This window comes from Notamacropus eugenii, chromosome 5 (assembly GCF_028372415.1).
Source record: "Notamacropus eugenii isolate mMacEug1 chromosome 5, mMacEug1.pri_v2, whole genome shotgun sequence".
Classification (NCBI taxonomy): Eukaryota; Metazoa; Chordata; class Mammalia; order Diprotodontia; family Macropodidae; genus Notamacropus; species Notamacropus eugenii.
Window position 1 is genome coordinate 36,983,045 of NC_092876.1, and position 26,589 is coordinate 37,009,633.

General features: G+C 44.7%; 2 protein-coding genes across 4 annotated transcripts; one reads left to right on the forward strand and one right to left on the reverse strand.

Moving 5' to 3' along the window:
* Positions 1 to 17: 17 nt before the first annotated feature.
* RER1 (retention in endoplasmic reticulum sorting receptor 1) lies at positions 18 to 15,708 on the forward strand. 2 transcript variants are annotated; one of them, XM_072608588.1, is made up of 7 exons: positions 18 to 303; positions 3,531 to 3,618; positions 6,329 to 6,433; positions 11,530 to 11,629; positions 12,844 to 12,922; positions 13,606 to 13,741; positions 14,629 to 15,708. In XM_072608588.1, exons 2-7 carry the CDS (start codon positions 3,538 to 3,540, stop codon positions 14,716 to 14,718), a joined length of 591 nt encoding a protein of 196 aa, XP_072464689.1. In that variant the 5' UTR covers positions 18 to 303; positions 3,531 to 3,537; the 3' UTR covers positions 14,719 to 15,708. The 2 variants fall into 2 exon arrangements, with proteins under 2 accessions (XP_072464689.1, XP_072464688.1); XM_072608587.1 differs by lacking the exon at positions 18 to 303 and adding an exon at positions 769 to 922.
* Positions 15,709 to 17,622: 1,914 nt separating this feature from the next.
* PEX10 (peroxisomal biogenesis factor 10) lies at positions 17,623 to 25,863 on the reverse strand. Of its 2 annotated transcripts, none has more exons than XM_072608584.1 (6): positions 25,633 to 25,863; positions 24,289 to 24,369; positions 22,292 to 22,698; positions 20,559 to 20,734; positions 20,301 to 20,436; positions 17,623 to 18,356 (listed from the first exon to the last, which is right to left on the reverse strand). In XM_072608584.1, exons 1-6 carry the CDS (start codon positions 25,742 to 25,744, stop codon positions 18,288 to 18,290), a joined length of 981 nt encoding a protein of 326 aa, XP_072464685.1. In that variant the 5' UTR covers positions 25,745 to 25,863; the 3' UTR covers positions 17,623 to 18,287. The 2 variants fall into 2 exon arrangements, with proteins under 2 accessions (XP_072464685.1, XP_072464687.1); XM_072608586.1 differs by lacking the exon at positions 17,623 to 18,356 and adding an exon at positions 19,744 to 19,850 and having other exon boundaries at positions 25,633 to 25,839.
* Between the last annotated feature and the right edge of the window lie 726 nt (positions 25,864 to 26,589).

A 26,589-nucleotide genomic window follows, 5' to 3' on the forward strand; every position in this document is an offset into this window, starting at 1 on the left:
GCGCCTGTGCGGCCCGCCCCTGGCTCCCTCTTCCTCTTTCCCCTGTCCCCGTCGGCAGCTGCAGGTCCTGCGGGGCCCAACGGCTCGGCTGCCGGCGCCGGAAGCGGAACTCTCTCTGGCGCCCGGCAGCCCCGCCTCCCTTGGGGCGCCATCTTGGGTGCCCGGGAGGAGCGGCTGGGGGGCGGAAGTGCCGGGCGGCAGCCTCCCGAAGCCAGCGAACCGGCGGCGGCAGGGCCGCTCCTCCTCCTCCTCCTTCCCGTGGCTCTGAGAGGAGCCGTGGCCCGGCTGCAGCGGCGCAGCGAGGTGCGGGGCCGGGGCCGGGGAGGCGGGGCCTGGCGCTGGGCCGGGACAGGGGCCCGGGGCCTGGCCGGGGCCGGCCGGCTGCGTGGCCGGGCTTGGGTCGAGGCCGGGGCCTAGCGCCGCGGCCGCGGCGGCCCCTCCTCGTCTTCCGCCCGGGAACTGACAGCCGGCCCGGGGCGGAGCCGGAGGTCGCGGCGAGGCCTGCACCCCGAGGGGGTGGCGACCGCGCCCCTCCCGGCCGGAGGAGGGTGCCGCCGGGGAGCCGCGGAGGGCGACGGGGCCTGGGGACACGTCACGTCTTCTCCCCCTTCCCCGGATCGGTTTTAAACCCTTAGCCCCGGGGCCTTGGTCGGCAGCCGCCGCTCCCGGCCCGGTCCGCCCCGCGCTGGCCTGCGAGCGAGCCCGGCGGGTGCGGAGGTGGGCTCCCTGCAGGCCGGCGGCGCGATCGGGGGATGCCCCGCGGTGCGGGTGCGCCCGCCCACTCGTGTGTCCGCGCGTGTAGTGTACCCTGCCCGAGTGCGCCCCGTGCCGCGCCCCTAGTAGGTGCCGGGTGCGGGTCGGTGGTGTTGGTGCACGTGCGTGAGCCGGTGTGTGCGGACCGCCGCGCCGAGACTTTAACGAGGTCAGGCGGAGCCGGCCCCTCCGTGAGCTGCGGGGGATTAGGGGTTGTCTCGGTGGGCTCTGGGAATGGTTGGGCTGCCATTTAGACAAAGGAAAACCGTTGTCCAGACCGCGTCTTAAAGGTGCTTTAAATAGACGTGTGGGCCCGTAAACAGCAGAACCAGAGGGAGTGGACCGTGACCTGTGTGGCTCATATTTGAAGCTGAACAATGTTGGATTTAATTTAGCTTCTAATAATAACCTAGACTTGGGGTTTTGTAGCATAGTTAACCACACAGCCTGCTTCCTGAGTTTTGTGAAGCCTTTATTGCTGTTCATTTCAAAATAGGATGGACTTAGTGTTGTGTGTAGAACTTCTCCTGTGTAAAGTTGTGATCCGATTGCTAACACTGTTACCCACGAAAGGAAGACGTGTACTTAGGTCTTTGAAATTCAAGGTCTGAGCCCTCTTTTGTTTGTTCTTAAATAACTGTTATAAGAATTTCAGACTGGAAATTGTCAGGATTACTTTTATTTCCCGCGATTCTCTAAAGTCCTGCTTCTAGCCTGAGGCCTGTCGTAAAATAACTCAACTGATGTGTTCACTTTGGGAGCTCAGACTGTTTGAAACAAGCGCTTGCTGGTTCAGTATGCTTGAAGTTGGAGATTCCTGAAATTTTCCACTTTAGTATGGGATGTTAACTGATTTGAAACATTTGTTGTTCAGATTTTGAAACTAGCCTTTTTTCTTTAGGTGGAAAAGCTCCATTTAGCCATGGCATCTAAATTATTTATTAAAAAGTCTTGAAACATTTGTCTTTTGTGTTAATATTGTGAAATGCTCTTTGGATGGAACGCAGTTCAGTGATTGCCTTTGCCCAAATAGTATTGTCATCGGATACCTGTATAAAACTCAGGAAAACTGTGGAGGCAGTGACCAAGAATGCTTAACCACATAAGAACACAGGCCAGTGGCTAATGAACCTATGTAACCTTTCACAGATACAATGAAAAGATGAGTTATTGGAATTTCGAGGTATTTTATCAAATATGTCACTTGGCAGGTATTTTTTAAACTACTAGAGTTGCCTGAGGGTTTTTTTTTTAATTTGGAGGGAACTAGCAATTCATGATATTCACATGGCAGTTTTAAAAGGCTACAAAAATTATTACAGCACATCTTGTCCTAGGACTTTTTAGTCTTACTCAACGGGCTTTGAAGCCATTACTAAAGCAACCCTATTCTAGTCAGACTTTTGCAGGCCTGGTGGATACCCACTTATCTCTTTAGAACAGCTATTTTTTTCCTCTTCCCAAATGTTAGTGAAATTGAAGTTTCTTCCTAAAATTTCATGGGCAACCCCAATTTGACAGTTTTGCTTATTAACTTTGTTTTACTTAAAGCTGAAGTACCTTTTACTGTTATTGTGCCAGGTTACTTTGTTCCACCCATTAGTGATAGATCCAGGAAGTGATAGTATAGTCACCTTCAGAACTTTCTTAACTATGTGAATTTGATGATGTGGCACAGTTTCACTGCTCAGAGTCCATTCTGACCTGTTATAAAGATCTAAATCCGTACTCTGGAACCAGCATATTTACATGTCAAAAACTGGCTTTTTAAGGAAATGTGTCCTGACTGAGGCTTTTCTCTTGGTTTATATTTGGTCTAGGAGATAAAGGGCGGGGCCAGGGCTTTAGTTTTATTTCTGACGTTTCCATTCAAGATAATGATGACGTTAGGTTTCTTTAACATTAAAATAGGTATAGGGTATTATTACTTAGCACCTTGCTTCTGAATAGCTTTCACTTATGTTATTTCCCATAGTTTCACAATAACCTAATGAAGTTAGTAAGAACAGATTGTTGTCCTTATTTTATCAGGTAGAAACCTGAGACACCTCCCAGGAAGTACACATGATATTTTTTCTTTAAGTACTAAGAATAAAACTGATTTGTGGAACTGAGAGTCCTGGTATTTCCAGTAGAGGAAACTTTTTAAATACTGCTCTTTATTTTTAAATTAGGAGAGGCAAATGTTTTTATTTAAAAGTATTTACTTCCATTTTAGCAACTTTATTGCTCTCTTCTGTTTTTAACATCCTCCTTTCCAGATATCTCCGTCCCATTCCCCTATCTGTTGGGCCATCCCTTTTTACAACAAATTTTTTAAAAAGAGGAAAGAAGCAGCAATTCCACAAAAGTAACCAGTACATCAGTTGAGTCTCATTTATTTTAGATTAAATTCCCATATATATCATATTTTTGGAAGCAGTCAGGTTACAAATCCTAAATGTAAGATTGGGTGTCAAATATGTTGTGTGTTTATTTCCTGAGATTGAACGGACAGGCTGATTATTTATTTTCGAGAGCCAAGAATCTGTGATACCTTGTGCATCCAGATAATCATGTTAATCAGAATTGCTAGCTTTGGGGCAGTTTATTTTCCCAGCCCATGAGACTTTTTCTATAGCAACATGGAAAGGAATGTCTGTTGTTTGTGTTTTACCCTAGAAATAGTATAGCTGGATTACTTTTATGCAGCCACCAGGTACTTTTTGTTGACCTACAGATTCTGTTCAAACATCCTAGGTTTCTTTAACTTACGAATACTTTGTATGTATTTGCAGCAACAGAATGTCCGAAGGAGACAGCGTTGGAGATTCGGTTCATGGGAAGCCTTCTGTGGTGTTTAGATTTTTCACAAGACTTGGACAGGTTTGTTTTATGTGGGTAATTGAAAGAGCAACTAATTGACTAATTGTTTTGAACAATCATTTGTAATTGTATTCCTGAGACAGTTAATGACAGACCTAAGTCTTCTCTGAATGTCACTTTAGGCTTGGAGAGTGATAAGGAATTCTCGTTATTCTTGTTGTTTACATTTCGCTTTCTGAAATGATCTAATTGCTGTCCTCCAAGCACTCTGCCCTGTGTACTTTTATCCTTAATTATTCTTCTTTTGTAGTCAAGTCCTGCTCATTCTTTGAGATGTAGTATAAATCTTTTCTCCAGGAAGCCTTCCCTTACCTACCACTCCAGTCCACAGGAATCTCTTCTTCCTTTGAATTCCTAAATATGTTGCATTTATTCAGTAGTTAATTGCCTTTTGACAGGGAGTCTCATCAAATTGTCGTTTTAAATTTTGTGTTAATTGAGTATTTCGAGGGTTGGTGTTCTCTAACAAGATTATAAGTTTTGTGATCACCAGGATAGTATGTTTGTGTACCTTTATTACTGCTGCAGCCAACAGGCACTTGGTATACATTGGTTAATAGTTGTTTGGCTAAGTGGTTTGCTTATTTCACAAACATCAAATGATGGGGAATAGTTGACATGAGGAACAATGAGCTGAGTACAACGTAGAGGCAAATATTTTAAGATGTTTGAGGAGGGAATGCTCTTTCAGGAAAGGTTTTATGTAGAGGTGGGTGAGTAGTGCCTTGGGCATCTTATTTGGACCTTGAAGCCAAGGAAGGACTTTGTTCAGTAGAGATGGGGAAAGGAGGAATCAAATTCTAGTTCTTAACATAAGGGAAAGAAATGACCAAAGACATGAAAATGGTGGAATATAGGGTAAGGGGGATAGAAAGTAGTCTAGTTTATCTAGAATATGGAGAATGTGAAGGAGAAAGTACAAGTCCAGAAAGTAATATTGAAACCAGATTGTAAAGGGCCTTAGAATGCTAGAATTAGAAAGTTATACTTTGGTAAGAAATGGTGAGGCACTGGTGGGTCTCTGTCTTTGTCTCCTCCCCCATAATTCAGGCACTCAGCACCACCAGCCCATGCTATAATAGCCCAACAGGTCTTCTCACCTACGTGCTCCCCTCAACTTCCCTTCTTTCAGACCATTGTCAGAGTGCTTTCATGCAGACAGACTGATTATACATAGCCTAGGTCTGTTCACAGGTCATTTAGACTCCCCTGTCTCGTCTCCAGGGACCATTCTACCCATACCCCCTGTTCCAGATAGGTATATAAACATTCTGCATTTGGGGGTTTAAAGAAAAAGCTATGTGATTTGTGATGGGGAAAGTTGTGACGGAAGAGTTGATGTTTGTGTTGGAGACTGAAAGAATAGAGAGGAATTGAGTGAGGATGGAGAAGGATGCCATTCCTGGCTTAGGACAGTGGCATAGAGCTGGACAGCAGTGTATTTAACATTTAGTTCAGACCAGAGTTCTCTCTGTCTCCAGACAGACCTCTACATAGAGGTGTTAGATGAAGTCCTGGGAGGGGAGAAGATCACCAAAGGAAGGAGAGAAAGAGAGAGAGGGCCATAAGGACTTTGGAGGAAGAGGGGAGATACAGGAGGAGTGATCGGGGAAAGGAGGCAAACCAGAAACGTGAGTTACAAAAGCCAAGGGAGGAGCTGTGGCATCCAGAAGGATGACTAGTCAGCCTTGCCAAGTGCTGCACAGATAGGTTAAGAAGGTGAAGGACAGAAAAGAGGCCATTGTGTTTGGTAGTATGTATCATTTGTGACTTTGCAGAACCTTCTTCAGAACCTGGTCTCATGTGAAGGGATGGAGTCTAGATGCAAGTCTAGGAGTAAAGAGGAGGGGAGAAGGGACAGTAGCTTGAGAGAGAGGTGTTGGTGATGGAAGGCAGGCTTTGTATGTAATATTGGGATGCCTGTGCATGTTAATGCTTAGGCTCTCTGGACAATCAAAATGAAACCACATTTCAAAGCACATTTGAATTTAACTTTAGCCGATTTCATATATACCAGGCAAATTTATTTTTAAAATTTAGCTTTCAGGATTGAATCAATCTATGAATTTGTTGGTCCTCTGCTACTGATAGTGTGAATAAATATTAACATATTTCTAATTATATAATTATAATGTGTAAATATGTGTAATGACATTTTTAATCAAGATCGTTGCTCCTTAGGATATATATGCATATATATGTATGTATATATACATATATATGTATGTATACACATGTGTGTGAATACGTAATAGTATGTAATTGATTTTCAAATTGTTCATTTTTTTGGTACATTGAATAAAAATGGGTTGGAATGTCAATTTTCCCTTTTGAAATACGCTGGGGCCTAGTAGTGAAATTTAGGGATTATATGGGGAAAAAATTGCCTCATAAGCTGAATCCTTCATTACAGGTTTCTTTTGGTATTTCAGTAACTAGGTTATCTTGAGTAGAAGTCCAAGATGAACTTTGGTGCATTTTTTATAGCAAAATTCTTGTGTTCCTATTTTTGTTGTTGTTGATTGATTTGTGATCTGATTGTTGCATTCCAGGTGTGTGTGTGTGTGTGTGTGTGTGTGTGTGTATGAATTAAGCATGTTTCTGGTGCATTGTATTATGTGTAGAAAAAATATGCTTTAAACTAAAGGAAAACTTTAACAGGAGTTATATTCTGTCTACATATACACTTTAACTATTCTTATCTTTTTAGATTTACCAGTCCTGGTTAGACAAATCTACTCCTTACACAGCTGTGCGATGGGTTGTAACTTTGGGGCTAAGTTTCATCTACATGATTAGAGTTTATCTATTACAGGTAGGTAAGAACTGAAATAGTAACGAATAGTCAACTTATGTCTTAATTGTGTATTTATTAGGATGCTAGGTGCTTAATAAATGCTTATTGATTCATTTGTGATGCGATATGGAATTTGGTTACTAGTTTTTCAGTAAGCAGTAAGTTCCAATGATTGTCTTTGAAGAGTTTGTCTCATTCACTTTTCATTGATTTTTTTTTCAGTGTGTTGGCATTGCCTATTATTATATTGTTATGTAAACTTATCAATGCCTATATTTTCCATTAATATTTTAGGCTAGAGATGGCATTGAAGAGAGTCTGTGTCTGGATTCAAATAAAATTATGACCTCATAAGTCAGTAACTTGTGAAATAAGTCATTTCACATGCTTTTAATATTATCGTACAAGAATTAAACTGCCTCACAAATCTTTGATAAGACAAAAAACTAAATTGAAGAGCAGCGTGTTAAGAAATTAAATTGAGTAATTTAGGAAAATTCTAGTGTGTGTATTTTGATGACAAGTTAGTGAAGATCTTTTAACTAGATAAAAGCCAGAATTTCAAGAGTAGGGAAGGAGATCCCTGGTTATATAGCCTGACCTACATCAGAAGGAGCTCCTCCCCATGCCACCCAGGAAGTTGGTTGTCCAGCCTTCACCTGAAGGTGGCCTCCAGGGAGGCGACCCCTACCTCTTGAAGCAGCCTGTTTGACTGGGACTCTTATGCCCCTTCCGAAGTCTTCCCATCACCTGGGTGAATATTCTCAGTCCTTTGAGCTGGTCCTCATTCAGCATCCCCTCAGGCTCCTCCCCATACTGCTCATGCTCTTCTGGAGTGTCTGAGATTTAGCTGTCATGTTGCTAACCTGTGGCTCCCAGAGCCACACACACATTCTAGGGGTCTGCCAGGGCCAAGCTCCAAGGGCTTCTCTGCGTTTCTGTCCTGGCTTCACCTCTTGAGATGGCCCAGGCTTTCTTGGTAGCTTTCTCTACACCTTTGGCTCACCTTGTCCACTGAGACACCAGCTCTTTTTCAGAAAAATGCTCCCTGGCCCTGCCTTTGCCATTCTGTACTTCAGCAGTGGACTTTTTGAAGCCACGTGTAGGACTGCATGCTTGTCCTTCCTGAATTTCATGCTATTAGATGTAAGCCCAGGGGTTTAGCCAGTTGAGATCTTGATCATTCCGCACGTCACCTGTCCCTTTCAGAGTCATTATCAGCACGTTTGATGAGCTTGCTTTCTCTGTCATTTTGCTGAAGTCATTGATGATGTTGTGAAATGGCACAGGGGCTTGGCACTGATCCATGGGACACTGCTCTCTCCAAAGTGACATAAAATCATGAACAGCTACTCTTTGGATGCAGCCATGCCAACGTACTGTCTGTTTGCCTTTGGTTTACCTTACGTTGCACATTGTTCTTCAAGACCTGACCTGGAAGGCCACATCTCTTAATAACAGTAATAGCAGCAGTGCTAAAGATAATAATAACAGTGTAATTGTTAGCATTTATAGAGCCCCTGCTGTGTGCAGGCACTGTGCTGAGCACTTGAGAATAGTTCAATTGGTCCTCACAACAACCCAGAGAGGAAGGTGCTGTTACTGTCCCCATTTTACACTTGAGAAAGTGGATGCAAATACAGGTGAAGTGACTTGTCTAGGGTCGTACAGCTAGCCAGTGTCTGAGGTCACATGTGAACTCGGGTCACCCAGGCCCAGTGCTGATGTGCTCTGTCAAATCATTTTCCTCCCCTGTGAAAGGGCTCATTGCCCCTTCTCTTACCTCTTTTGTATCTACCACATACATCTCTCACACACTTGTGTCATCTGCACATACACTCACACTCACTGGCGCCATGGTTACACACTTACTAGATTCTTGTTGAATAGAATTTTAATTTTCAAACACTTTGTTCTAGTTGGGATATTAAACAAGTTGTAATGGATTGTTTTTCTCTTGTCAATTCCCAACTTGGAGAATACTGTAACACTTCAAGTGAATTAGCTACAAAGTCTGCAAGGTTTCATTTGGAAGAGATAAGCTCAAGGGCACATGAAACATTTTTCATGTCTTTAGAAAATGCCAAAAGGGGTCATGAAGAGTAGGAAACAACTGAAGAACAACTAAACAGTCTTTTGGTTCAGCACAGTTATGCAGGCCACTTCTGAAGGGGTCACACAGCTTCTGAGTTCAAGAAATTCTCCCTGGGGGGTTGGGGGGGGGGTGAGCATCAGATTCCAGGCTCGTAATGACATTCAGGCAATGTGATGTTTTCTTGAGCCTTGTTTTTATGTAGTGCCTGGAAAGTGGAAACTTTGAGATTGCCGCTGTAGGCTCAGCTCTTCATAACACTAAATTGTAACTTCTGATTTGCAGCTTGCGAGTAAGCTCAACATGGTTGTTTGATGGGAACTTTAGCAGACATTTTTGACTTCTCTTTTACTGTTTTTCAAGGTAGGGGGAATGAGATCTGGATTTCAGTAATCTGGTTCATCTGAAATCTGTTTTAGCAAACATTTTCTAAATGCTTTTTCTATAGGTTTGAGGCCCTGGGGAAGCAGACAATAAAACCTAAAGAGACTTTGACCTTAGGAAGTGTTCCTTGTGCTGTGAGCTGTCCTTACGTGTACCATAATTTAAGCTTGGAATTACAAATGTGTTAAGTGTAGTGGTTGGAGTCAGAACAGCATGGATTTTTGTAACATATATATTTGTAGCTAATTTGTCGCTTTATCAAGTGATTACAGGTTTTAGTCGGTATCCCTGTCCCAGATATGAAGATAAAATAACAGGCCTGGGTCAATCTAGATTGTGAGCTTAGGACAGAATCCAGATTGGAACTCCTAACCCATCAGATGGTCAGATTTAGAATCTAATGTAAGAAATAAATGTGATTGTTTTCTTATTTATCTGCTGGTCATTTTAATTTAAACAGCACGCATACACGTTGAGATGTTGAAAAGTAGAAAATCAGATTAAATGGATAGGTACATTTCAAATTTTTTTAAAGTTACTTGTTTATTGTCACTAATGACAGTTGGGTGTTTTGTTTGTTCCTTGTACCTAGTGAGTTTGTCAGGAAACAAATTTGGAGTCCCAGGATTCAGAGCAGGAAGATCTCTCTCTTAGAGATCTAGTGTGGCCCCTCATTTTAGGGGTGGGGAAATGGGAGGCCCAGGTGGGGAGGAGGGAACAGCTAGGGGAGCCATGGTCCGCCCTAGGCCCTCTGACTTCTGCTGTGCAGAATTTGTTACAGATGAAAAATGTTGACTTGACTTTATTGGCAAATACACTGCTCGGCTCAGTCACCCCTCCAGTACAGAGAGAGACTTGTTAGGCAGTGCATCCAGCATTAGGAGTAGAGGAAAGTAATACTGGAAGGGCCCACTCTGTACCTGGAGTGTTCAGTTGTCTAATGAAGGCAGCTGCTGCCACCATCGTTATATTGATCGTGAGGCTGAAGTAATTATACCTCAAGGCCTGCTCAAATCAAAAGGCATTTATGAAGCCCTTGCCATGTTCCAGGCACCGGGCTGAGCCCAGAAGATCCAGAGAAAGTGAGCACGTGCATGCGCACATACACACATCCTTGCTCTCAAGGAGTCACAGTCTGATGGGGGCTGGAGGGGGGTGGGTAATAGCAGGCAGACTTAACACATACACAACTAGGACAGAGTAAATTGGAGGCAGTCTCTGAGGGAAGGCATCATTAGACTTAAGTACCACAGCAAGATGCCAGCCTGGTGACTTCTAGTAGTATTTTATATATTCAGGTATACATGCTGTGTATGTTATCAGGAGATAATGCTAAAAAAGTTACAATAGGTGTGTTTTTTTTTAATGTTCAATAATTTTGGGAGGCAGTTTTGAGTCTGACCATGGTTTGAATAGTCTGCCACTGTGATGGGCAAGTCATGGGCCCTGTTTGTTCATTTCCAATTGAGGGGATTGAAATAGGACTTTAGAGTCCCTTTGCATCTCTAAGATATTTTTATCTGTATTAAAAACTTTAATTTTACAGGGAATAACTAATAATACTGAAAGGATTTCTTAGGATGTTTTATGTGACTTTTGCTAGAATGACACACTATGAATGTGCTTTGTCCAGTTTTCCCACAGATCTTCAGAGAGGCCTTTTGCAAAAGCAAGGTAAATTTTGTATTGTCAGTAAGAAATAGGAGACTGATAGGAGTTGAGATCCTGATTTTCACCCTATGTGGCTGCAGTAGCTTTCAGCTGTCCTCACTGAGTTTTAAATACCAGACTTCACATTTGGCACAGCTGATTTTTATATATATATGTATTCACACAGGTATTTTAGTTAATACAGTAAGAGAAAGTCACATCATTTTCTCATTGGATGAACTTGATGTTCTTAAAATGAGTTTGTTTAAGAGTAAACTGTGGCAGATGGATATTGTCCAAGTCCTTGCCTCTCTCCTGTACTTTGCTCTCATTGAAGACCATTGCCAAGCATAATGTTACGCTCATGATCATTTATCTAGCACCTGCTTTGTGCCTATCACTGTGCCAAGTGCTTTATAAATATTCTGTCATTTGACCCCCACAGCAACCCTGGGAGGGAGGTGCTATCATTGCCCCTCTTTTCCAGAGAGAAGACTGAGGCCGACAAATACCTTATGTACGGTCACACAGCTAATAAATATCTGGAGTCAAATTTGAACACAGTCTTCCTGATCCCAGGCCCAGAGCTCTATCCACTGAGCCACCTAGCTGCCATCCTTTATCAGTATTTCTGCTTCTTCATACTAGTCTTAGTTTTGCTTTTCAGAATTCTTCATTTGATGCAGAGGGTCTAGATTTAGACCTAATGATATCCTTGAAAAATTCTGCAATTTGGGCTCTCGGTTGTCCATTTCAGCAAAATAACAAGGTCTGTCAGTTAACCTGAAATCAATGTTGGTTGTCTTCCCCACATATGACATAACTTTTTATTATGATGACAAGTTTATATGAGCAGATAGCTTATGACTTAGAGAAAAGATTCCCAAGGCTTTAACAACAAAACCCTTAGAAAAGAACAGCCCCAGTTAGGTCCTCTTGCTGTTGAACGGGGCAGATGTGTCTGTAACCTTTGGTTTTGTTCTCTCAGGGTTGGTACATCGTGACATACGCCTTGGGAATCTACCATCTCAATCTTTTCATAGCTTTCCTTTCGCCAAAGGTAGATCCCTCCTTAATGGAAGATTCAGGTATGCTGGGGTCAGTCCATTGCCTGGGAGTGTTTGGTGATAGGGGAACTGGTGAGATCCCTCATTCCTGGACACTCAAATGTCAGTTTTTTTCTTGACAGTTAAAGGCCTTAGTCAAAGGTTTGGTTGCTAGGAATATTGGTGTACAGTCTCTGCCCTCTCTTCCAGCTTATCAGCCCTCTGAGTGTTGGTACCAGTTACATTGTTTGGTTTTTCCAGTTGGTGAAGTAGACCTTTCAGACAGCTCCTCTAAACTGTAAGCCACTTGTCAGTCTGCGTCCATAATCCAGAAACAAGTTAGGCTTGTGCTTTCTGGTTTCCAAATTATTTATTTCTATTGTAGTGGCTGACTCTTTAGGAGTCCCATTCGCATGACTCGATTTCATCTCTACATAAAGCAGCCACTGTGGTCACTATTCCATGACTACCCACTGTCTTCTTACCTCCAAGTGGCTGCCCAGTAGGTGCAGGCTGTTGATCTGGAAGTGGTTGGGGGGGGGGGGGGGGGGCTTTCCCAGAGAGCAGGGAGGGTGGAGGGTGAATTCTAGTACCATCCTGGAAGATCAGCTCCCTCTTTGGGAAGAACAGCAGTTTGAGAAAGACAGTTTGATCTGAGCTTTTCATTTCGTAGAGAGGTTCACCTTCAGATTAGGTTCTTTTATCAAAAAAGGGGATTGTTTTTTTTTTCTCCTTGTTAGATCATTGATTATAGGACAAGCCTATACTCTTTTTTTTTTTTTTGAATGATGACATTTGAAAGATACTAGGAAAGGAATGAGTGACCTTGCGAGATTAGTTCTGGTGAATAAAATCTACTGATTTATATTTGTTACCTGTTTTGAGTCTTAGAATGCATTGAATAGGATCAGTATTTTGCTTTATGTGGTCCTTATAACTGTATCTCTAACTGTTGGTGTGTCAGTAAATGTTTTGTAAATTGAATACATATAAAATGCACTAGGGGAGTTGACCATAAAAATGAGTCCTCACGTGACTCCACATTGTTCATGTTTTTATAAAATTAAAAGAACCAGTTTTTAAAGTGAATAACCATTCCCTAGACTTTGCTGTATGGAGTTTGTAATTACTCATTTTAGTGATAGTCGAGTGGATTTTAGGATTATGAGATAAGTAATAATTGTTGTAATAGCAATCTGAAGGTTGTTTCTTTGAAAGGAAGATATCTCACCTTAAATTTGTATCTCACTTTGTAGATGAAGGGCCTTCCTTACCAACAAAACAAAATGAGGAATTTCGTCCTTTCATTCGAAGGCTTCCAGAATTTAAATTTTGGTAAGTGGATTCTCAGTGTTTAATTTTGAGCCAGGCACATTGAAATGTAAATAATAAAGTTTAGAGTCATAATTTTGGTTCCATGCATTTCCAGACTTTTGCATTGTCTTGACCAATTAAGTCTTTCATTTATGGTTTACCTTTAAGGAACTAATTGTAATCCTACTCATCCCTGGGTGGAAAAACAAACAAAATACTGCTTGCATTTTATTTCTTTAAGGGGACTATCATAAAGTGAAGGGGTTTCTTTTATATAACCAGTGCTGTCGCTGTACTGAATATAAGATATAGGTAGTGTTTCCTGATCTAACCATCATATTGATATCTGCAAATGTGGTAATGTGTTATGCATTCTCAATCCAAAGTGCTGCCAGAAACCCATTGATTTTGGTGGAATTTGGCTTTGAGTGACAGTGCCATTTTTGCCTTTCTGCTCAAGTATGAATTGGAAAAAATCATTTGAGATGTTAGGGAATAAATTTGATGTGATAGTGGTGACATGATGGTGGCCAGAAAGACAGTATTTTACGCTTTTAGAGATGAATGCTGGCATTGTGAGAAGTACTAACATTCATTTCTGTTGAGCTGTGAGATCATCACAGAGGCACCAGTAGCCAGCCCTGTAGCCAGGCCCCAGCTGGCGTGCTGACTGCTGCCTTCATCTTTTCTCTCTTGGCTTTTAGGCACTCTGCTACTAAGGGCATTCTTGTTGCTATGATCTGTACATTTTTTGACGCTTTCAACGTCCCAGTGTTCTGGCCGATTCTTGTGATGTACTTTGTCATGCTTTTCTGTATCACCATGAAGAGGCAAATAAAGGTAAGACTTAACAAACAGGTGTTGGACTGCGCCCTGAGAGTCATGACTGGCCTCCTGGAGACCTCATAAGAGTGCCAGCATTATTCAGCTGCAGTTTTCAAATGAGGGGAAGGTTGCATTTTATGCACCTACTATGTGGCAAGGCACAGTGGATACAGACAGAAGTAGGAGTCCCTGTGCTCAGGGAATTTTTAATCTAGCAAGTGGAAAGCGTAGACACAAATACACACAATAGTTTGGGGTGGGGTCCAAGCAGTAAGCTAGGAAGTATTTTAAGTAGAGGGTGGTGATTATGAGCTGACCTCTGAAGGAATCTAGGAGTTCAGAGGCAGAGGTGAGGAGCTTGGTCACCTAATGGTGCCATGTGCATCAGTTATACCAACCGATGCAGACTGGGTCATTTTTGGAGTGGTGTGGTAGCTATTCTTTACCTTGTGGCAAATTACTTAATATTTAACAGTAACTTGCTTGCAGCTGTTTATCTGGGTCCTACCTGTCTGAGTGTCTGACTTGCCCTGACCATATTATCAAATGTTAGAAATCCCTTTTAGGGCAGAGAATTTGCCACTTGGGAATTACCTCTAAACATGTTGCTCTCATGGTCACAATGGTTCATCTTATACTGCAGCCCCTTGTCTCAGACTGTGCTGGTCCACTTCTGCTTTTTTCCCAGCCTTGGACTTTTATCCCTCTGGGTTCTTGTGCCTGATCAGTCTAGATAGATGACATTGTTACTGTAGTCACGGTACAGTGACAATTGTGTCATAATTTCATAGATTATCCCTCCCTAAAAGATGCAGAGAGGACATTGAAGAAGTTATTAGGGGATGTGTGCTCTGTGGGGAACCTTTGTGCCTGTAAGTAACTGAATTATCTTTCTCTTGCAGCATATGATAAAATACAGGTATATACCGTTCACACATGGGAAGAGGAAATACAAAGGGAAGGAAGACATGGGGAAGACATTTGCTAGTTAGAATCTGAACTGACCCTGTCGCCACATAACCGGAGAAGAACCGTTTTGAGCCATTGTAACAATGCCTTTTTTCTTCATATAAAGTAGTTGATTATGAGGGAGTCGAAATTTTCTTTGTAAAAAGGATCTTCAATTATTTGTAACTGAAATGTCAGAGAGGTTCTTGAAGACACTGGCATTTAAACCAAATTGCATCGAGTTCATTTTTCGGTCATATCACGTGTTTCACTCTGAAGGGATTCTGGTAGACTGCGACAGTGAATGAACAGTCTTATGTTAAGGTGACGTTTCTCCGTCACTGTCATAATCCGTTTGCATGGCCCTCGAGAGTGAGCAGGGAAGGAGGGAGGGAAGCATGCTAGAAGGTGCTTTATGCTTCCTAAGTGGACGGCATTCATGGGGGTGTCTCTAAGGCCTCCCTCAGATGCAGTCGACGACCTTCAACTGTCTGGGCACATGCATGATATTTGGGGGCCATAATCAAGTCATTGAATAGTAGATCTGATGATAAATTGAATGCTGCCTTTTTCCTAAAGAATTTAACATTTTAAAGGTGATTTTCAAGTAACTGTGTATGGGGATCTAATGCCAGTTTCCTATTTGCATCTTACTAGAGATGTTTAAAGTTTGGCTCTTTTCATAATGACTCAAAACTTTGTTCTTAATGACCATGATTTCTTTTGAGGGCCCTGAACTATAAATATATAAATATATATATTTTCATTGTTTGAAATTATTTTGACACATTTCTTTGATACTTAAAGAAGTGGGTTGGTTTTGTTTTGGTTTGGGGTTGGGTTTTTTGTTTTGTTTTGTTTGTTTTGGATCAACTTTTTTTCTTTATGCATCCCCGGTAGAACTCAACACAACTGGCAGTAACAGACCAATTTTGTGGGTTTTAAACATAGCTTTTCATTTTCTATGGAAAAAAAATAGAACTATGACCTGCATGTAAACTTTTTTGATGTGATAAAACAACTCTAAAATTTTATTAAGTGACTTTTTAATTCCAGACTTTATTAAAGATAGTGTCCCCTTTCTTGTGTTAGTCTTTATATAAGAACACTACAACTCATCACATACCATAAGAAAACCCAGTTGGTAAAAATGGTAATTTTTTTGTGCAGCTGAATCATTTCAGCTGACAGCTGCAGAAAACAAATACAAAATCTCTAGATGAATTGCCACTATGATCTTATATGACATAGTGAAAAATTTGTTCCCCAATCTCAGAATAGTGCATAGAATAGATAGTTTGAGGGCTATGTTTAATAGTATCCTTTAATTAGAAATGCTGAGATTGGGGGTTTGTGTGAATATGGTCACTATTACCCAGGTATTTATGCAGTGTTCAGTTAAGGGATTTCTGGAATTGAGGCTTTAAAAAACGTTTGTTCAACATAAGAGATTGTATAGTCAAAAGTGCTCTTGAATGTTTCAGCCCTCTACATGAAGTTCATATTTAAATGATCATCAGAATTGAGACATTGTGCTTTTTAAGGCAAGTTATCAAGTAAGCCATTCTCTACCATCTATAGATGTTTCCTGAAGACATTCCAAGTATTATTAATTTGATAGTTAAATCACTGTTTTCTCTTGTAAATGGTTTTTAAAAAGCATTGAGATGTGGCAGCACTGTATTGCACACTTGGTAAAAAATGTGAATTTAAAGAGTTTTTATAACTTTTAAAAATACACAGTATAAGCATGTTAACTTTTTTCAACACTTACATTAAAAGTTTGCCCCGTAGTTGAGCTTAATCTGGCAAAAACCAAAGCCATTGGATTTAGCTCTTCCATTTGACAAGTTTCTTTCATGTTAGGTGCTTCTTTTTCTAGGAATGGTTACTTAGAAGCTGAGCATGTGTTTTTTTTTCTACTCCGTTGGCAGGAATCATTCTGTTTGGCTGGTAATGATAACCTGTATCTGGTCTTGTAACCCATTATACTTGGGTTACTGCTATTGTAGATTCACTGGGTTCAGTCTGCTTGTAGTGAAACTTAACTGTTCTTTTATCTATTCTCACCTAAATGGTTATCATAGGCAGCTTTTATGAGAAGGTAATTGGAAATTGGTTTGTGTTGGAAAAGAAACAAAAATTATCTTAGTTTTAAATGCCCCCTTCTGCCTCTCTAGGCTTCTAGCATGCTGAGGAGCTGCTTAGAATGTTTTTAAAGATGTAATAGGAATAATCTGTCTGCTAGTTTTAAGGTAAGACATTTTTCTGTTGCATCTTTAAAATGACATTTATTAGGAAAGTTATTCACTGACCAATAGCAATTATTTTTGCTATTGGTGGGATTGAAAAAATTTATTTTTCTGCAGATTTGTGTGAATTGGTACAGTTCATGAATTCAGGAAGTAGAGGAACCAAAAGGGGTTGTAAAGGGTATTCTTTATTTGGGCTGGGTTAAAATCAGAGTCACTTTGTGACAACTGAGAGCAGGTGGTTCTGATTTGGTTAGCCTGGGCTTTGGTCAAGGTCCTTCCCTCTCTCCAGTGCTGTGAGGTTGTTCAGTGTGTGGGAAAGACCATATGTAACTCACCAATGTTTTGACGAGTTGGCCTGACTTGGTTGGCAGGAAAAGTACCCAGAAGGGGGGAGAACCAAATTGCCAGTCAGAGCATGGATTTCTCTGGTAGTAGGGAAGACAGCTGGTCTGGTGGACTGAAGGGTGGGTTTTGCTCTTTTGTTTTGTGGGAGGATGACCAGACGTTTTTCTCAAAAGCATGTGCCAGACATGAGCTTGGTTTGACACCCAAGCAAATCCTAGTCCATGCAGGGAAGAGTTTGGTCCGTTCAGCACTTGACAGCTCACCACTGAATCCATACTGTTTGCACCTGGATGAAAAGTACCAAGTTTTCTAATTCATTCATGAATAAATCTGATACTGAAATTATTATACCGTTATATATATACAAGCCTTTATTATTGACTGCTTCAAATATAAATTCAGAAGAATCTGGTTTCAGTGTATGTTAGTTGTGGGGTAAGGAAGAAAACCCAAAACTCTGCTCTTTTGATATGCACGGTGAGCCCCTTTCTGAATAAGCAAAATGCTAACTTCTCAAAAACTTGTTTTCAAGTAGCACAGAAATTGGGATAAAGGATGTTAAAGTGCTATTTGTCCAAAAAAAGTCAGCTTAATTATCTCAGACTAATTAGGAAGGAAGATGGACGTGTATACGTTTGGCAACATTATCTAAGATTCCCAGGATGAATTTTCTGAGTCCAATGGAGCTTGCCTTTGTGTGTATGTTCCAGTGTGGACATGCATACCTGTCTGAAGTCCTGCCCTTGAATAGGAAGGACATCATAATACCCCAAAGCTAAAATTACTAAGTTGGGCCTGGCTTCCCACCACACCTCTCCCCAACAGCTGAAGTGGACAAAGGACCTTATACAGTGATTTCAAAAACAATCTGGATAATTTCAGTGCAAATTAAGTCACCGTCATGATTCTGGATGAATTGAAATGAACTCTGCTTCTGGTCCATGAATAAAGACATGATCTCTTGAGAGTTTCTTCCTTTTCTTCTGTTGCCCTTGGAGCTGCATTTGTTAGCACTAACGATAATGCCGCAGGTAAATCAGTTTCTGTGGATGAAACTTTTCTCTGCAGAGGGGGCACTCCATCTGTGGGGAAAATGCAGCTGGATCAGACTGGGAGCTTCCATCCCTTCTGAAGTTCCCACTGCCCTCGAGGAGGCCGTAAACATGAGAAAATGGCACAAGAAAGCCAACAGTGTGCAGGGGGCTGACAAACCTAAGCTTTCCTTTTTTTTCACATTCACATTTATGCTTCATTTTCAAGATGAAGAAATGAAGATTTATCTCAACATTTCTAACCTGATTAGCTCGTGGAGGCCTCAATCTTTATCTGATTAATCCAGCTTTTTTTTTTTAATTGCTCCATATTTATGGCAAGAATGCCTCCTGCATTTGAATTTCTGGCCCTGATTAAAATTCAACAAAGTATTTGTATTTTTAAGTCTGACCAGTGAAAGTAACACTGTTCATACACCTAACAAGCAATCTCCCTCCACTGTCCCACCCCCAGTTTTCTGAGGAATGAGAAGTAGATTCTGATGGTTCTGTCATAAGTAAAAACCTCCAGCCAGCTTCCTGGATATGGTGAGAGGGGCAGGTGAGGAGACCTAGAGTTGAGTCCTAATTCTGCTCCTAACAGTCCCCTTTCTGAGCCTGTTTCCTCTTCTGTAAAGCAAGGCTGGAAGAAAAGATCTGTGAAAGTCCTTCCAGGTTCCAATACTTCTCCTATTTCACTGTTTTATCAGTTTGCTCTTTTATGAGCCAGAGATTTTGTCTGGCCTCCCTTTCGTGTCAGCAATAGGGCCAGTGAAAGCATAGGTAGAATCACCTCTTAATGAAGGTATTCTTTCAAAAGATGCTTTCTATGTAATCAGGCTCAGGACACTGAAGAGGACAGCCTGGGGTTTTGCTTAAGGGGAGCACTTCAGCTGAAAAGGAGGCCCCTGGCTTTAGTTATTGATTTGTTTGATCCAGAATGGATCCTACCATCAGTCTGTTCATGCTGCTGTCTACTCTGGAAGCAAGTAATCCACCTGTCTCTTTTTGCCCCCTACATGAGAAAGGTTTTCAATGCTGGAAGTTCACATCTTGACTACTTCAAAGGAAGACTAGCTGTTGGTAGGGGTTAAGCAGCTTGTTTCTCATCACTATGTTTTCTTGGTGATTGGGACAAATTCTAGATGACAAATCACCAGTAAGGTATATAAATGAGTGGGGGAAAAAAATGTAGTCATCTCCCTCCGGAATGATTTTGTTACTTGTGCTGGGGCAAAGAAGAAGCTAGCTTTTACTGTCCAAAATGAGTCAGAGCCTGCTCATGGCTCATCTCGAGAGTCCTGCTGGTGTCCTGTTGTCTTTCTAAAATAATCTCTTTCCTTTTACCTGAGTACGGACAGTGCCTGTGATGAAAATGGGTTCCTAGTCAGCAGTCAGACGGCTGCCGAGGAAGACCTGGGTGCTGGTCCTACCTTGGACATATCCGGATTGTGTGACCTTCCACAAGTCACAACCACCTCTCCATGCTTGGGGCACTAAGGCACCAATCTGGGCTGGTGAGGAGTTTCGTCATCCAGAATTCCCCTAGATCAGGAGGTTTTTAAATGGGTTTGTGACACCTTATTTTGAGAACTTTAAATGTGTTTGTTTACTTTGTAATCTTTTGCATTTAAAAACCTGAGAAGGGGCCCAGGGGCTTTACCATACTGTGTGTGTGTGGGGGGGAGATTCATGATACAAAAAGGTGAAGAAACCATGCTTTGGGTCAGTGCTTAAATCAAGAGAGAAAAAAAATCCCATCAATTTCATGTGAGCATGGGCTAAGTGAGCCTCCCAGCAGCCCTGTAATGAACAGATGCTGCAATTCCCCTTTTTAAAGAAGAAACTGAGGCAGAGGCTTGAAAGCTTGCCAAAGCATCACAGAGCTAAGCAGCAGAGCTGGGATCCAGGATGTCTACCACCACAGGTCCCACCCATGCTCTCAGCATCCCTCAAATGTATCTGTCCAAAGGCACCTCCATCTTCTCCCCTTACCTTAGTGTTACACCACTCAGTGATGCACTCCCAGCAGAAGAGGTGGCCACAGGGTGTAGCTGTAGCCCGCCGGCGCTCCTCCAGGCACAGGGTACACACGGAACTCCTACCCACAGCCTTCTCTTCCACATGGCTCCTGTGAGGAAAATAGCATGGACAGCATGCCCTGCCAGTCTCGGAGGAAATGGGGCTGCTGGAATGAGAAGAGTCCCTGGAGCCCTTCACCCAGGCTGCCCTTTGGCCAGGGATGTTTCATACTTGCGGTGGGAGAGGCTGCGGTAGAGTTTCCACTCCTTGTGTGCCCGTTGCCTCTGACTGAAGCTGTAGATCTGGATGCCGACGGAGAGCAGGAGATGCAGCAAGGATACCAGACCCAGAATCCCATAGCTCCTACGAATGCTGTGGTCATCCCCAGGGAAGCGGCGCACGCGAAGCTGTAGGGTTCAGAGTCCCCCAGCCCAGCATGGGTCAGGCACTATGTTTACAATGGGGAAAACGGACAACTCCCACCCCCAAGTGGCCTTTATTCAACTAGGAGGCACAGCTGTATACTACACCAGCACAGGGTCAAAAGAGGAGGGCATCTGCATCAGCAAGAGGTGCTGTCCAGGATGCACTCTGATACTGACAGGAGGGCACTGTGTGAAGGCACCACAGCAGAGAGAGGGAAGAGTGAATTCTGGGAGTCCTGTCCTTCTGTGAAGGTAGCCAGAGTCCTAGAAAGTAGCCTGAAGCACAGACAGCTTCAGGGACCTGCCAGTCTGTGTCAGAGATTGGACGGGAACCCAGGTCAGCTCCAAGGCTACCTCTGTCCACAATGCCAGGCAATCCCTAATTCAACTTGGCTAGGACACAATGCATGAAGGGAGTAACAGGAAATGAGAAGGACCTTAAATGCCTTTCTGTACCTGAGGCGACAGGGAGCCCCGGAGGTTTCTGAGCAGGGGGCCACATGGTCAGCATACCTCAGGAAGATGACTGGCAGCTGAGGTTACAGGGGTGGTCACCTGCTCAGCCCAGAATAGCGTTTACATTTTTAAGTTAGGTCTTTAAAGATGTAAAAGTCATTCTGGTGGCCTGGGGTTAGAAAGCAGAGACACCCATGGAATCTTTTAACACCTGGATGATGATAGAGGGGTACTGAGGAGAAAGGTGCTGAGAAGACAGAACAGACAGGACTTCGCAAGAGACTGGAGATGAGACTGTGGGAGAGGAAGAGTCAAGGAAGGCACCAAAAAGAGGAAACAGGTGGATTTGGAGAAGGGACAGGCTCTGGAAGAGACATCCAGTAACAAGGCTGAATTGGCCTTCGCTGTTTCAGTCTGTGACTAAGACAAAAGTGGAATTAAATGATCTTGCTTGATACAGACTTGGTGAAACCAGCATGAACCTGACAGCCAAGTTAAAAAGAAAAGATGACAGTGGGGTACTGATCCAGTTCTGACTAAGGTCCCAACTGGAACTAGAAAGGACCCAAGGGAATAACCAGCCCAGATCGAGCATCCTTCAAATGGGGAGATACACTCAGAGAGGAGGAAGAGAAGGGTGGCTTTGCCCAAGGTTGCCCAGCTAGAGAAGGGCCATGATGCCAACCTCAGGTGTCCAGTTCCAACCCGAGGGCTGCTGCCACTGACCTAGCCCCCATTGGGAGCCTGAAGAATCTAGGGCCCAGCATACTGCTTCCTGCTTAGTCAACTAAATTATACTGCAGTATTATTAATACTTGGTGGAAAACAGACTGCTAACAGGACAGAGGAGCCAGTGAATTCCCCAAAGCTCAATGACTAAGGAGAGTGTGTCCCTCTTCTGGTATGATGGAGCTTTGTAGCCTGGGTTTGTAACATGCTCTGCTCCTGTGGACCACAGAGAGAATGTTTTCCCTGGTCGATGGTCTGTTTTGTGAGCCTATGGGGAAGCAGCTTCCCCACAGGCCAGCCTTCCTGGAACATAACCCTACCATGCTGTCACCAGGGGAGGCCCATGCTACTTACATACTCAATACCCGTGAGCCTCTTGGCTAGGTGGTAGAAGACTCCATTGATGTAGAATATGGCGACATGCAGCCGGTGGAGGCAGGTGATGCTCTGTTTCAGAATGTACACCATGCGCAGGAGTGTCTTCTTTTGTGTCTCAGTCAGATGGCGGACGTGTCTGTGAAGCCACCGCCGCACTGCTGACCGACCTCGGACACTAGGCATGAGGCTGTTCGGCAACTGCCTGCCACTCTCGACTTCTGCCTGCAACTCGTGCTCGAGGTGGATTAAGGCCTTATCCAGCACATAGGGCACAAGGGTGTGCAGAGAGACAAGTGTAGCTCGGCGAAGCCAAGAAGGGACTCTTCTCTTGGATGGGTCCACCTGGATGATGTTCACATATTCTTCTCCAAGAGTCTGGTACCCTGTGAGGCAAAAGTGGACAGGACATTGGGGATGCTGCTGTCCCCCCAGATGGTGGCACCAGGTTTCAGGGACCCAGGGCCAACACAGAGGGGCTCTGCCATACTCCTTGAAAGCGCAGACCCGTTAATTGATCCTACTGAGTCTGCCCTCACATCTCTGACCCTTCCCCACCCCAGCTGCCCTGGGTCAAGCCCTCATCACCTCTCCCCAGCCCACTGATGGGCTTGCCTGCTTCCAGAACAATCTCTAGATCATCAGGCCAGACTCCAGCCATCACTCCTGCTTGGCTCTTTTCATTTCTTTCCTACTGACTCCAGGATAAAAAGCTGACATCTTGTCCCTGGGGGAGCCTGCCTAGCAGCCTCTGCCAAACTGGCTTCACCACTGTTCTCATCACTATCCGAGCCTGCCTCCTTACAGAGTGCTAGGCCTGGAGTTCAAATAAGGCCTCTTAGACACTCGCTAGCTGGGTGACCCCCAACAGGTCACTTCACCTCTATTCCTCAGTTTCCTCATTTGCAAAATGGGAATATTAATCAAACCTACTTCCAAGTTTGCTGTGTCAGCCAAGACAACACATGTTAAACATTTTGAAAACCTCAAAATGCTATGTAAACTCCAGTTATTACTATTAGGTTTGCTAAGTGGTACCAAGGCCTAAAGTCAGGAAGAGAGATGCATTCAAATCCAGCCCCAGATACTGACTAGCTAGGTGACCCTAGGCAAGTCATTTCACCCTGTTGGCCTCAGTTTCCTCATCTGTAATACGAGCTGGAGAAGGAAATGGCAAACTACCCCAGTGTCTTTGCCAAGAAGACCCTAAATAAGGTCATGAAGGATCAGACATGACTGAAAAACAAAAAAACCATCATTATTGTTTTTATCTCCATGGTCCAAATCCTTCTCTTTGGTGCTCTGCTCAGCTGCCACCTCCATGAAGCCCTCTTCAGTCTCCCCAAGCAAGGACATTCTCTTCTTCAAGGAGCATTTTGCTAGTATTTCACCCTTTTCCCCATTACGGTTCTTTGTACTTAACTGGGTACCTGGCATGACTCCCCCTTTTAGGCAGAGACTGTCATCTCTTTAGCACATGTCCCTAGGACCTTGCACACAGTGGGTGCTGTAGCATGTTTGCTGAACTGAGCTGAGTAATGGAAGTCAGCAGTGACACAGCATAATGATGGAACTTGGGCTAAGTCAATTCATCCTCTCTGGGCCAAAGGGCTCCCAGGGATGTTGTAAGAGGCCCATGAATCACAGGGTTGCACAGGCATGGGGATCGAGGTGGCTGCTTGTGCCTCGCTGGGCCAGGCAGGATTTGACCACAGGCCCAGAGGTCCATTTCACTCCCATAATCACGAATGACAAAGGACTTATCCTTTCTCTGCCATCCCTGAAAGAATTCTTCTAAAGTGTGAGCAGAGGAGGCCTCCCAGGTGCTTAACTGAGGAAGGAGGGAAAGGCAGAGACTTAAGGGCTGGGGAAAGGGCTCCCAGGCCTGAGAGTGCTGCGAAGCCACCCCATCCCCCAAGGCCCTCAGATTTTGGGGGCACCATGTTGATTCTTCACTGCATCCCCCACCACCCTACCTGAAAACGTGGTAAGGGTGAAGTATGCCACATCCGACAGCAGCTCAATTTCCTTCCTCCACTCTAGCCATTTCTTAGCACCTGAAAGAGTAGAGAGGCACAGCAATCTAAGCAGTCAGTGCACATTTATTAAGTATCTTCTGTGAGCCAGGCACTGTGCCAAGCCCTGGCAATGAGGGGCAGCAAGGGCAAAGAGGTGGGAGATGCTACGTCCTATAAGGGGAACAGTGCAGACCAAGTGAGCTGGCCTGGAGCGTGGGTCATGGGCAACGAGTTTTCAAAGACAGGCTGGGGCCAAATCATCCTCGAACAAGACCCTCCATGTCTCCATATTCTCTCAGGCTGTCCCCTGTGCCAGACTCCTGAGCTCCCTGGCTTCCTTTAAGTCCACACTAAAATCCCACCTTCTACAGGAAGTCTTCCCCAACCCACCGTTGGTTAATTGTTTCCTATTTATCCTATACTTGGCTTGTCTTGTCTTTCCCTAATAGTTTACACATTGTCTTCTCCATTAGACTGTGAGCTCCTTGAGGGCAGGGCGTGCCTGTCTTTTGACTTTCTTTGCATCCTTAGTAACTGGCACAATGCCTGGCATCCAGGGGGTGCTGGATAATAATGGCTAACATTTGTACAGCACTAATGATGTGTCAGCCTGTGTTAAGCACTTTACAATTATGATCTCGTTTTTCCTCTGAGGGCAGGAATGGTCTTTTCCCTTTTTTTGAATCCCCAGTGCCTGATACATAGTAAGGAGTATATGAATGTTGGCTGTTATTTCACTGTTTTTTAGACTGGAAGGTCCCTGAGGGCAAGCACTTTTTGCTTCTTTTTGTATTCTCAGCGCTTAGCACAGTTCCTGGTACACAGCAGGCGCTTAATCAGTATTTATTGTTTGAAAGAAAGGGCCTTGGGTGCCAGAAAGAAGAGTCTGCACAAAGTAAATTAAATCCTACCAGCGATGAAGGGCACTCTAGCAGGTAAGAAGGAAAACTAGCAGGGCCATGGGGGCGGGGCTTGTGGAAAGCAAGGACTGGGCGTAATCACAACAGTTACATCAGAGAACCTAGCGGCGGGGCACACACATGGACCCGCCCCGCCCCGCCCCGCCCACTCTTCTGTTCTGCCTTCCCTCTCACGCCTGCGCATTCCGTGGCTCTTCCCTCGCTGGCCCCGCCTTCTCCAGTCGGAGCCTGCGCAGTCCCACTCCCCTTTGCCCCGCCCACTCCCTCTCACCCCATCCCCACCTGAGCCTGCGCACTCTGGCTCCCGCCCGCCCACTACCTCTTGTGGTCACCCCGGCCTTCGCGGCCGTCCGCGCCTGCGCACTCCCTGGCCCGGGCTCACCTGCCAGGCTGTGCAGGGCGCTTCCGGCCGCACTCCGCAGGTTGCCCCTGTAATATTCATCCTTCTGCGCAGCACGGATCACCTCCGGCTGATTGGCGGACGCCAAGGCCATGACCACGACCCTCAGCGCCTCCGAGCTCCGGGCACGGCCCCTCGGTGCCCAAAGGGCGGGGCCTGGTGACCGCCGTCGCGCGGATCGTGTCGCGTGGATTATACGTCACTCACGCGTGCAGGGATGGGGTGGGGCGGAGGAGGAGGAGGAGGAGGAGGTGAAGGTCTTAAAGGGACCAGTCTCTTGAGAGCTGGGATGGGTTGGTGGGGGGGAGGAGAGATCGGTGGGGGGGGGGGGGGAGCGGGGAGCGGAAAACGGAGGCCTCGAGCTTGGCACTTGGCTGAATGGCCGGGGGCCGTGAACCCCAGTCTCATTTGCCCTCCATCCCTGCCCATAGCCTCCTCCCCCCGGGACCCCAGGGCTCCCCCGGACCTCTGTGTAGACGGGTGGTCCCGGCTATGCCCCGCGCCCGTGCCCCGCGCCCGTGCCCCGCGCCCGTGCCCCGCGCCCGTGCCGTGGAGTGGAAGCTCCTGGGGAGCAGGGGGTACGGCCTTCCTCCTCCTGAACTTAGTTAACCACTTCGCAAACCCTTGTCGATTGGCTAGCGGACCGTTGGGGTCCCGGCTTCTCCTCGCTACCCTGCAGTGCCCGCTCCGCCGACCATCCGCCCGCGTCCCCCCGCGGGCGTGGAAAGCCCACCCTGCACCTTCGCGATCCCCTCGGGAGTGCCCCGAGCGGAGACCCCCGGTCTTGCCCTTCCCGGCGGAGGCTGCGAGTCAGCAGACCTGGGTCCAGCCGCGGCCACTCGGGGGCCCGAGCCGTGTCCCCACCCATGCAGTAAGAAAGGATCAGACCGTCCGAATATCCCGAGCAGCCCCTCCCGGTCCCAAAGCCTCTTCCCGTGG